This window comes from Liolophura sinensis, chromosome 10 (assembly GCF_032854445.1).
Source record: "Liolophura sinensis isolate JHLJ2023 chromosome 10, CUHK_Ljap_v2, whole genome shotgun sequence".
Taxonomy (NCBI): Eukaryota; Metazoa; Mollusca; class Polyplacophora; order Chitonida; family Chitonidae; genus Liolophura; species Liolophura sinensis.
The window spans coordinates 24,723,435-24,736,138 of NC_088304.1; the positions used below are offsets into that span (position 1 = coordinate 24,723,435).

The 12,704-nt window shown below is 40.0% G+C and overlaps 1 protein-coding gene across 1 annotated transcript; it reads left to right on the top strand.

The window, feature by feature from the left end:
* The first annotated feature begins 333 nt into the window (after positions 1-333).
* On the top strand, positions 334-9,970 carry LOC135476537 (selenoprotein M-like). The gene is made up of 4 exons (XM_064756585.1): positions 334-448; positions 5,433-5,503; positions 6,931-7,009; positions 8,369-9,970. The coding sequence occupies exons 1-4, from the start codon at positions 344-346 to the stop codon at positions 8,507-8,509; spliced, it is 396 nt and encodes a 131-aa protein (XP_064612655.1). The 5' UTR covers positions 334-343; the 3' UTR covers positions 8,510-9,970.
* The last annotated feature ends 2,734 nt before the right edge of the window (positions 9,971-12,704 follow it).

The window sequence follows — 12,704 nt, forward strand, 5'->3', positions numbered from 1 at the left end:
TATTATGTGGGCCAACAGAATATGCTTCAACATTGAGGTTTGGAAATCTTTTTTTTATTTTTTTATTATATATATATATACATTTTATCGCTTTTTCCCCCTTTTAGTGCCACAAGCGTGTTCTCTAAGCAGACATCACTGGTAAGTTGCGTAAGTAAGCAAAAAGCTCTGTATGCAACCTTACTGAAAAATAAAATATGTTTATAAAACAGTTATATCAAAACATACAGGCGACGTGATAACAGGCACACCTCCCGCTCCAAACGAGGTGCGCCAGCGTGGTCATACTGCAGCGACCCTCTCTAACAGGTGCTTCACGCTCTCTTGTGTCAAAGCACACAAGATGGCTTGGCGACTGCTGACGTGTACTTTACTTCTTGTCGCGGTTTTCGCGAACGATTCCGAGGATGTCGTAACTGACAAAGATGTTGTGAAGGCTCGAGTCGAGGTGAGCATATACCCGTGTTTTGTAAATCAGTTTGATATGATTTGCAAAAGATGGGTTGGTTTGTTATTCTCCAATTGAATGATGAGGCTCAACACGGTCGATAATGTTTACATTGACAGGATATGATTGACACATTGCTTCGGAGAATTTTTCTGTACACTTTATATCTCAGAATAATGGGTTATGCATAAGTGAAATTCAAAGAAAGGAGAGTGGTTAAATGGTAAACCTACACTGTCAGGCACAGCTCAGTTAACTGGTTAGGACGTCAAGCAGGCGGCATGTGATTGAAGGCTTGTCATAACATTTGCTGTAACTTTATCGGTCTAGTTAGAAAATTCGGACCAGTTACCAGTGTGCAATACTGAAGCTTTGATATATCCTAACTCCAATGAGTTTTCTGAAAACATTCTACTTGACATCTTCTGAGTTCTTCATTTTCAGTCCACTAGATTTGGAGAGTGAGAAATGTTAACTTAAGTATCATCGTGATCAGAGTTAGAAACTTTATTCCTGTCCTGATGAAATGTTATTCTGTGTTAATTGTTTATTTACATGTATTTGATTGGTGACTTTGGGGTGTGTAAACGCTCGTCAGGAATATTTCACTTTTAGTATGACGGTCACTTTGACATTATTGATGAAGGAAACATGGGTGCCGAGTGAAACCACAAACAGTTTGTGGCCAACTGAACATGCAGTTCATGGAGTCTTCCTAAAACATTTGGATGCACATCGTAGATGTCACTGACAGTTGTAACGACAGGGTGGATGCCTTCATTGGTCGTTGACTTTCTTTTACCACATGACCGCAACCTCAGCCTAACAAATCCCAAACCTACACGTCGTTGACAGGTATTCGTAGTATTACAGCAATGTTGAGCATTTTGGGTGAGGTGTAGCTGACAATCATGACACTGCTTTGTTAACAAAGGAGTCATGTTATGGTTTGCAAATCAGAGGCTTCAAATGATTGAAATAACTTTGATGAAGTGCATTTTTGTGCTGTGTGTGTGTGTGAGAGCCTAAAATCTTGTTTTAGGAATGGTGATCATTCCTTGGAAGGAATTTCCCTTGGAATTGCATGTTGCCCTTTTGACCTCAGTTTTATTTGAATGAAGTTTTCATCAAGGAATTATAGTAATGCAAGACTTTGTTAGAAAATGACAGAATGAAAGATACAGCCATACAAGTGTGCTGTATGTATATTTCACCTGAAGCTTGGTATATACCAATGCGTTTTGGGAAGCACATACAGGTCCTTCATATGATACTTAAGTTTTTCTGATAAGAAATGTCACAAAAAGCTTTTTATGTCGCCTTATAAGGTGAGTGAATCATCTGAAATTAAGCAGTATGTTTCACTGGAAAAATGCTAAACTTTAGGTAAAATACATAGTATTAGTGAAATGTTTGTAATCTCCTCACCTACAGAGTAGATAGTGATTCTTATTGTACACTTGGGAGGAAATATAGAGAAAAAGAGAAGCCCATAGAAATAGCCTGAAAAGAAATCTTGGGCCGGGCCCTAGCCGTGTGATATCAGTAGCCAGTGAATGCCTTTTCATGGTGCAGGCACAATACACTTTAGTCTGGCATGCGTGCATACATACATATATACATATGTCATAAATGAAAGTTCAGAGTGAATTATTTAGGGCTAAATAAATTATAAGAACCCCAAATCCACTGTCATTGAAGAATTGCCACAGCAGTGAAGAGCCATATATCATGAAAAGGGTTCTGAGAATGTAAGATGTCAGGAGCCACTTTACCTTCCGACGATAACATGTGCACATGACCATTGGCACAAGACTAGTTTACATGTATACCTTGTCAATAAATATCATTGGAAGACAATCAGACACTAAATTGGTCTGGGTAATACTAGTATGCAGATAATGTTATGAGTGATTTATATACCACTATTTATTTATTTATTTATTTGATTGATGCTTTACGCCGTACTCCAGAATATTTCACCCTGCAGAATGCAACCTGCATTATGGTGGGAGGAAACGGGGCAGAGTCCGGGGGAAACCCACAACCATCCGCAGGTTGCTGGAAGACCTTTCTACTTACTGCCATAGAGGAAGCCAGCATGAGCTGGATTATACCATTATAAACTAGTCTGTTATAAGTGTACAGTATAATTTCTGTCTTATCCACCGGGAATTCGTGATAAGTTGTAGCATTGATGTTGTCAGTAACGTGGCGATGATATGAATTATTTGCTGAAAAAGTGAATGTGTCGGTGTATATGTATGCTTACATCAATCTACAGCCGTTTTTGTCTTCATGGCTCCATTGTCCAGGTAACACTGGCAAATTAGACCATGTGATTGTCATTACGCTCTTATATGTTTATGCATCTGCATATAATAGTGTTCATCTGACATCGTGAGACGAGAACTGATGATGGTAATAAGATAATATGATTTGCATATAGACTGATTGCTCTGTGCGACTGTATAGTTGATCATTGCTGAATTAGATCTAATTAAGATGTCATGCTCATGTTGTTAATTATGAATCTATCCATGTACATGTCCAAGCATGAGAACATGCTTCATGAGGTTAAATAGAGGTTTGGCATCGTTTTTCTGTTGTGTTATCGCCAACAAAGACGTTTTTAATGGTGCCCTGAATTGGCAGCATATAGATTATGTATCAAGCATGCGTTTGTGGCCACACCCGTCTTCCATATTTCCAAGCACGAGAACATGCTTCTGCAGGTTAAATAGAGGTTTGGCATTGTTTTTCTGTTGTGTTATCGCCAACAAAGACGTTTTTAATGGTGGCCTGAAATGGCGTCATGTAGATCATGCATCAAGCATGCCTTTGTGGCCACACCCGTCTTCCATATTTCCAAGTACGAGAACATGCTTCTGCAGGTTAAATAGAGGTTTGGCATTGTTTTTCTGTTGTGTTATCGCCAACAAAGACGTTTAATGGTGGCCTGAAATGGCATCATGTAGATTATGCATAAAGAATGCCTTTGTGGCCACACCCGTCTTCCATATTTCCAAGCACGAGAACACGCTTCTGCAGGTTAAATAGAGGTTTGGCATTGTTTTTCTGTTGTGTTATCGCCAACAAAGACATTTTTAATGGTGGCCTGAAATGGGATCATGTAGATTATGCATCAGGCATGTGTTTGTGGCCACACCCGTCTTCCATATTTCCAAGCACTAGAATATGCTTCATGAGGTTATATAGAGGATTGACATTGTTGTCTGTTGTGGTGAATTGAGCCCAACAATAAAAGCATGTTTGTTACAGGTAATGTGACAAACTCTCCACAAAATGGCCTGACTTTTTATTGGGTTTTTCTGGAATTTGTCAATGTTGTCAAAGTTTACATCTTTAAAATCCCTACTGGTATTGTTTTCATTAGCCAGAAGAAAAATTCTTCACAGACCAAACCTATTCTTTAGGTTACCCGCACAAAGAAGTTTTCAATGATGGCCTGAAATGACAGCATGTAGATTATGTCTTAAGCACGCATCTGTAGCTATCCTGTTACCTGTGTGAATCACAAACAGGTGTTCATTTGATGGATAGGTTGTATCTCGACATGTGCATAACTCTTACATGTACATTACCATACTTCTTCTAAAAATTGTAATCCTTACATATTACCTATGACAGCTCAAACTCTATGAATTTGATATAGATGTGAGAGTGATATTTATTTTATTTAATTTTTGTGAAGTGCTTGGTATTAAAACTTGATGATAATTGGCAAATAAATAGAGGATACTGCACAATGAAGGTTGAATACCATCGATGTTTTGCGAGTGATGTGATATTTAACTGGGTAAAATATCAAATTATGTGTAACGGAAGACTGACGTTTGACCTTCATACAAATAATGAATCGTATCATTGGTTGAAAGTATTTTAGGCTTAATAGGTACAGAACTGGGGGGAAAAGTATATAATTTACGGTAATTATGTAGTGGTGTGTGACATACTGTGTGTAGTTTTGAATATTCACTTCTGTCTAACCATTGATTGTGGAATTAGACTCATTGATGCTGTTGTTGCTCAACATATGTGACAAGAAATATTGACCACTTTCACAGGACGTTCGAAAGATACATGTGCATTACAAAACCCTTATGCATTTTAAGAGGTAACTTCGCCTGTCGTCAGATGTTGCCTTGATACATTAAAGTTGAAAAGTGGCTAATGGCTACCCTAAGCCCTCATCTTTTTGCATATGGAAGAAAAACTTTCACTGCAATTGATGCTCCTTTTTAATTTGATTTTGGAGACAAAACTGTGTTACTTGGATTGGTCAGTTGCAGGGCCCAAAAAGCATAATTTTATCAGCCTACGCAGAATAATGCTGTCAGGATATGCTTGTATAAACAGCTTGCAAGCATGCGACCATCTTGAAGAATTAAGGTATTAGTTTACAATGTACCTTTTCTAGATTGAAGTTACAAGTTGAACTTGTAACTTCTAATTAAATTTCTGTACTGGGTCAAAGTTTCCATTTGGAACCAGAAGAGGTGGTCAGATCTCAGTGTAACCAGAAAGCAGTTATGTTACCGTTACTTTTGGTTTAAGTCATTAGAATATCCCAAGTAATGGGTTACATGAACAACAGTAGACTGCCGCCCGCTACACGACCATCTGCAGGTTGATGACAGACCTTCCCACTTACGGCCGGAGAGGAAGCCATCATGAGCTGGACTTGAACTCACAGCGACCGCATTGGTGGGAGAATCCAGGGTCATTACGCTGCGCTAGTGCGCTAACCAACTGAGCCACGGAGGCCCCCCGCTACTTGTACAAGCGCCTTGTGATCACCCTGGGTAAATAGAAGCGGGATGATGGACTTCAGACTACAGAATACACAGCACGGTGTGGTGTACATGTACACATTAGTACACATGTAGGTTATGTATGGAGAATAATGGTCTTGCGGATGTAATAAAAATCTGTATATTCTTTTTGTTTTTTCTCCCAACAGAGCTGCACTGGATGAAAATTAAACCGGCTCCCGTTGGTGAAGAAATTCATCAATCAGGATATCCCGCTTTTGTATCCTTTGTACTGTGTGACAGAAGCAAGCTGAGTTGTCACAGAAGCAGTCTGAGTTGAATACTTGATCAGGTGTATTTGTGTAAGCCATTGTTTGCTGATACAGTACGTGAGTAACATACATGATCTATTCGGCCTCATTCCTCACTGATGCCATTTCATCTTTCACCTCCTCAGCCATTCAACCTTGTCCTCCCTTTGAAGCCCTCTTTGTCGTCAGTGATTTCCCCTCCTCCTCAGTGTTTCTGTCTTCCTCCCTTTAATGCCCCTTCATCCTCAGTGATTCCCCATCCCTGTAAAGCCTCTTCTCCTCAATAATTCCTCCTCCTTCCCCCTTTAAATCCCCCCTCCTCAGCGATTCAGTTCCTCCTCCCTTTAAAGCCGCTCCTCCTTAGCAATTTCCTTCTTCCTCACATTATAGCCCATTTCATCCTCGGTGATTCCCCCTCCTCCCTATAAAGCCCATCCTCCTCAGTGATTCCCTCCTTCCCCCTTTAAATCCCCCCTCCTCAGCGATTCAGTTCCTCCTCCCTTTAAAGCTGCTTCTCCTCAGCAATTTCCTTCCTCATCACATTATAGCCCACTTCATCCTCAGTGATTCCCCCTCCTCCCTATAAAGCCCATCCTCCTCAGTGATTCCCTCCTTCCCCCTTTAAATCCCCCCTCCTCAGTGATTCAGTTCCTCCTCCCTTTAAAGCTGCTCCTCCTTAGCAATTTCCTTCCTCCTCACATTATAGCCCACTTCATTATCAGTGATTCCCCCTCCTCCCTATAAAGCCTATCCTCCTCAGTGATTCCCTCCTTCCCCCTTTAAATCCCCCCTCCTCAGCGATTCAGTTCCTCCTCCCTTTAAAGCTGCTCCTCCTTAGCAATTTCCTTCCTAATCACATTATAGCCCACTTCATCCTCAGTGATTCCCCCTCCTCCCTATAAAGCCCATCCTCCTCAGTGATTCCCTCCTTCCCCCTTTAAATCCCCCCTCCTCAGTGATTCAGTTCCTCCTCCCTTTAAAGCTGCTCTTCCTTAGCAATTTCCTTCCCCCTGACATTAAAGCCCACTTCATCCTCAGTGATTCCCTCTCCTCCCTATAAAGCCCACTTCATCCTCAGTGATTCCCCCTCCTCCCTATAAAGCCCATCCTCCTCAGTGATTCCCCCTCTTCCCTATAAAGCCCATCCTCCTCAGTGATTCCCCCTCTTCCCTATAAAGCCCATCCTCCTCAGTGATTCCCCCTCCTCCCTATAAAGCCCATCCTCCTCAGTGATTCCCCCTCCTCCCTATAAAGCCCATCCTCCTCAGTGATTCCCCCTCTTCCCTATAAAGCCCATCCTTCTCAGTGATTCCCTTCTTCCTCCCTTTAAAGCTGCACTCATCATATCATTGATCAGTCAATCAGTCAACCATTAATCCTTAACATGGTACCTCAGTCACAATGTGGAGTTTAAGGGTGTTCCAGGTGCCAACCCTGATCTCCTCCTGTTGAACAAGGATGGACAAATCGTAGAGGTGAGGCCATAATGAAAAATATGTTTGTTAGGCATAACCAGACTGACCCTCCAAAAAAGTGCTCTACTATGAAATTTTTTATATGGATTTTTTTTATATTTATATTTTTTTTTTATATTTTTCTCTCAATGCCAGAATGGACCCTCTTTTCCTTTCCATATGGTCGGGTTACACCTCAAAAAGAATTTAGGCCTGGCTCCTGGCTCTGGCATTTATGTACATTACTCACAAGAATTGATTGCAAAAATGCTTCCACACATCGCTCCCTAAGAGCATAACAAACAGTCTCTGGCTCAGTCGTCCCTATTTTGCTGGAGATAGATGGAGGTTTATTTATTTGGTTCTTGTATGGAGAACTTCATTGAGACGATATCGTATCTACAGGAGACCACACCTAATATCATCACAATGATTTTTTTTTCAGGTTGGATATTCATGAATTTCTACCTGAGCTGTTCTGATTTATTGACACGCAGTGCATGAACCCTTTTTACTTTTATGTTAAGTAAATAAGAAAGCTTCACACATCAGTGATTCCTAATATCGGTGAAATAGATCCATGCATTGCAACACTACAGCAAAAAGAGTAAAACCAGATCAGTGAAGACATAGGATAGTTTGGTAAATGGTCAAGTGTAGTAGGTGAATCCAGGCCTCTTGTCAGTTCACCTGCAGTTAAGCTTTTATTCCAACTCTTCATGTAAACATGAAGGTATATGGTCTGGATAGACCATTGTAATCGCCATTATCAAAGACAACCCCAAAGTCAGAAATGAAAAATTTATATCTCTACGTGGACTTCAGAGATTTGAAGCGGTTATTTAAAAATATTTTTTTTTATGTTGGGTATTTAGGACCACCTCTTGGTATACACATGTACTGTCTTTTTGTAATGATGTTATAAATGAAGAGCAACCTGTGGATGGTTGTGGGTTTCCCCCAGGCTCAGCCCGGTTTCCTCCCACCATAATGCTGGACACCGTCATATAAGTGAAATATTCTTGAGTATGGCATAATACACCAATCAAATAAATAAAATAAATAAAATAAGAAAATATAAATGAAGATGTAACTCATGTTTAATAAATATATTCGAATTTGGTCTTACCAACTAACAAATGTGTTTAACCTGGATTTTGATCATATTTATATCTTTAATACATTCATTTATATCATAATTCGTATTGAATACTTCAATACATGTATTGAATATTCTGCCTGGGGTGGTGGACCAGAATTGTTTCCTACCTGATTACGACTTTAAAATGAAGAATGTCAGCCTTGAATTTATTCATTTAGTTACATATTATTTTTTACGCTTATTTATTTATTTATTTTTTTTCTTTTTTGGCATTTCAGCGAATTGATCTGTCTAAGCGTAACAGGGAAGAGTGCAATGAGCTTCTATTAAAAAAAGGATTTTTCAAGAAAGAGGATGTGAGCGAGGAAGTTCCTGCTGAGTATTTACATGGGCCATACAAAGAAAAAGAAGAGTTATAGGGAATTTACACATTAGCATTGTCCAGTTTTTATTTCCGAATTCAGTGTTTTAGAAAAAGAAGCGTTTGCATTTACCTGATATTTAGATATTCAAGTAGGAATTTTCTTTCTCGTGTCTTTTGCTGGTTGGTCATCAGTGGACCATTTAAAAACAGTGGCCAATCATGGAATTAAAAGTTTTCTTGATTTTAGAAGAAAGAATGGAAGGAAACTCAGTTTTTACTTGTATCTACCTGTATCAATAGCTCAACTACAAATGTTAGTATTATCAGAAGTCCATGAATTGGAAGTGCGCAGCTCTCAGTTATATCTGCTACATGGTATTGGAGTCAGACATCAGTGACGTCACATGTCAGCGAGGCCTGTTTTTTGTGCAATGCTGGGTCATCATATATTTACCGTAATGGCCAGCTCTAGTCAAGTACTGTATTTCACCTGTAGTTTAGCATTTTTCAAATGACACATTTTACTTGATTGCAGCAGATTGCCTCACCTTTTACATTTAAGCTTAAGGGAGTTTTTTGTAAAGTATGATCATAAAAACCTAAGTCTTGGCATCGAAAATATCATTTTTATGCATTTCTGTGCTTCTGAAAGTGCATTTTTTTTAGAGATGAAACTTGAAAAACCTGCAGTATTTTCATGAACGAAGGCTTCCTTTCTATGATATATAATGTGTAATGTGTGGACAATTAGAGCAGGGAACTTGAGCATAGAACCAGGCTATTTCCCATCATGCTTCAGTGATTTTTGTAGTTGTGTGTTTTGTTTAGTGTTTAATGAAAGCTTCCATACACTAAGGCTTTGTAGCTGGCCAAATTGAAAGTTAAACATTTCCATTTCGTGGACTTCTGCTAGTATGCACAGGTGTACATGGATAAGCAACTACTTCGGCATATTTTCGAAAATATATAACTTTGAATTTTTTACTGTGTTAGCAGTATCCATCTTACACAGCTGACTGAGATTATTTGTTGGACAAAAACTGTAGGTCTGGTCTATGAAAGAGAAAAGAGGCAAAAGAAAATATTAGTTTGAAAATGAATTCTCTACATGTTCATGTACTTAATATTCGTTTTTTGTACATGCCCTATGTTTACATGGATTACTGTTTTGTGCCCCCTCATTGTTAGTGTAAAATGTGATTTTACGACATTGTCTACAATTGTCTCTGGTAAATGTTCTATTGGGTTACATGTGAAAGGTTGGCACCTGGTCAGAATTGTGAATTTTGATTTTCATATGCTCAATTCCAATTGGACACAGCTTTGTACGAACTTTGTACTTGATTGGACATCATGCAGAGCTCGAATGAAGCCATTGGCACGAAACCTTTTTCAGGGTAACCAATGGTGGATAAATATGCTGTGGTATGTTGTCCAGTCAAAAAGCGGGTTGACAAAGTTGACAAGTTGTCTCATTAGTCTCGTCAATAAAGTCTTTTTTTTTTCTTTTTTATAATTACGCTTTCTCTTTCTTTATATTATTTATTTATATTATTTATATTTATTGAACACAAGCGCCATAGGAAGTTTGCAGTGATACCATAGCATTCAGGTTTATGAGGGGATTAAACCAAATTAAACTACTGACCTTTGGCAAGTTACTAACAAACTAACCGGGGACCTCTGTGGCTCAGTTGGTTAGTGCACTAGCGCAGCGTGATGACCCAGGAGTCTTACCAATGCGGTTGCTGTGAGTTCAGCTCATGCTGGCTTCCTCTCTGCACGCATGTGGAATGGTCTGCCAGTAACGTGCAGATGGTCGTGGGTTTCAGTCAGGCTCTGCCCAGTTTCCTCCCACCATAATGTTGGCCACCGTTGTATAGGTGAAACATCCTCGAGTACGGCATAAAACATCAATCAAATAAATAAGTGAAACAAACAAACCCATATGTTTCATGCAGACTTACATGTGGTCTTCAACAAATGTAAAATTGCTCAAGCTGGCCAATGAGCACTGTCAACTGCCTAGTTATATCTGGCCCCTCTAACCGTGAAAACAGAGAAATCTACAAATTCCACGTCAAAGGTCAGGATTGAACCCACACCCATTGAGATGTACACGTCCTTCTCTCCAAGTACTGCAAATTGCAGGGGTTAAGCGGGAGATGCTTGTTCACATTTGTTCAAAAGTGTATTTGCTAGTACTGGGATAAAGTTATGCACATATTTAAAAACTTAGCAAAACTGGGCAGCCAGTCCAGTAATATAAAGGCTAAGTATAACAGCAGCAGATTTAGTATATACTTAATATACTGTGAAACCACTAATTGTAGACTAAGTACAAACTTGAAGACTTGGCTTTAAATTAAATCTTGTACTAAGTCTAAAGTCAAGGGTCCATATTTATCAAACGTCTAAAAGACTAAAGTCAAAAATTCAAACACAGCTAATATTAAAATGTTCTGCTCTGGGCATCTAAAATTTATACACTGATTCTTTACTGTGTAACAATGTACCAACCATAATTTGTGTTTTTTTCCTGTTGAGTGTGGCTTTTTAGTCTTCGCTGCCTAATATATAGGAGGTCAGAGGCCAATCCAATCACAGGTCATAGCTTTAGCAAGACGTAGGTCAACTTGTGATTGTAAGCTGCTGGGTCAAATTAAATCAAGTCAATCTACACATAAGTTCGTCAAAAACTTTTTATGAAACCTATCGATCGTAAGCAGTTGTCACCAAGTGGGCGCAAACGTGCATAGATTGACACGACTGGATTCATGTGGATTCCTCGGGTCACACAAAAGTTGAACATGTTTCAACTCCGCGAAACCGCTGAGTCAGCAGGTGTAGCGGTGATCACAAGCCTGCGTAGATTGACTACAACCTGTCTCCTTTCAGATGATCCCAGCTGCTTGGAGAACTTTTCAGTTGCCAAAGCATCCAGTTGTTCCTAGTTGCTAGTTTGATCTGCACCTGGTTTTAGATTTGAACTATTTCACCTTGGTAGCGCGTTTCTTGGTGCTTGATCACAATAAGGCAATGACCAGTATAAGGCAATGATCAGTATAAGGCAATGGGCAAAAAACTGGTTGGCCTTTCAGTATTGGCTTACTGTGACTGAGTGGGATGTCAGCAATGTTCTTGACAATCAAAAGCAATTTTAATAGTGAGGCAATGAAATCAAACCTTGTAACCAGTGGGAAATGAGGCGTGAAGCATAGTCTTTTTGGAGTAATTTTTTTTTGTTTTATATGGAAAAACTTGACATAGAAATGTCATGGATTCATCTTACAAGTGCTAAACGTGACAAAACTAGGAGCTACATAAGATAGTTCCCTGCTGTTTTCAGTGCTTCTGTGTCTCTATCACTACTATAAAATACTAGACATGGTTTAGGCTGTCTGTAGTGGCCTGAAAACCCAATATATGCTTTCATTAGAACCAGACTGATGGGTGCCATCAGAAGCTTCCATTAGAACCAGACTGGTGGGTGCCATCAGAAGTTTTCATTTGAAACAGACTGATGGGTGCCATCAGAGGCTTCCATTAGAACCAGACTGATGGGTGCCATCAGTAGCTTCCATCAGGACCAGACTGATGGGTGCCATCAGTAGCTTCCATTAGAACCAGACTGATGGGTGCCATCAGTACCTTCCATTAGAACCAGACTGATGGGTGCCATCAGAAGCTTCCATTAGAACCATACTGATGGGTGCCATCAGAAGCTTCCATTAGGACCAGACTGATGGGTGCTATCAGTAGCTTCCATTAGAACCAGACTGATGGGTGCTATCAGAGGCTTCCATTAGAACCAGACTGATGGGTGCCATCAGAGGCTTCCATTAGAACCAGACTGGTGGGTGCCATCAGAGGCTTCCATTAGAACCAGACTGATGGGTGCCATCAGAAGCTTCCATCAGACCAGACTGATGGGTGCCATCAGAAGCTTCCATCAGACCAGACTGATGGGTGCCATCAGAAGCTTCCATCAGACCAGACTGATGGGTGCCATCAGAGGCTTCCATTAGAACCAGACTGATGGGTGCCATCAGAGGCTTCCATTAGAACCAGACTGGTGGGTGCCATCAGTAGCTTCCCTCAGAACCAGACTGATGGGTGCCATCAGAGGCTTCCATTAGAACCAGACTGATGGGTGCCATCAGAAGCTTCCATCAGAACCAGACTGATGGGTGCCATCAGAAGTTTCCATTAGAACCAGACTGATGGGTGCCATCAGAAGTTTCCATTAG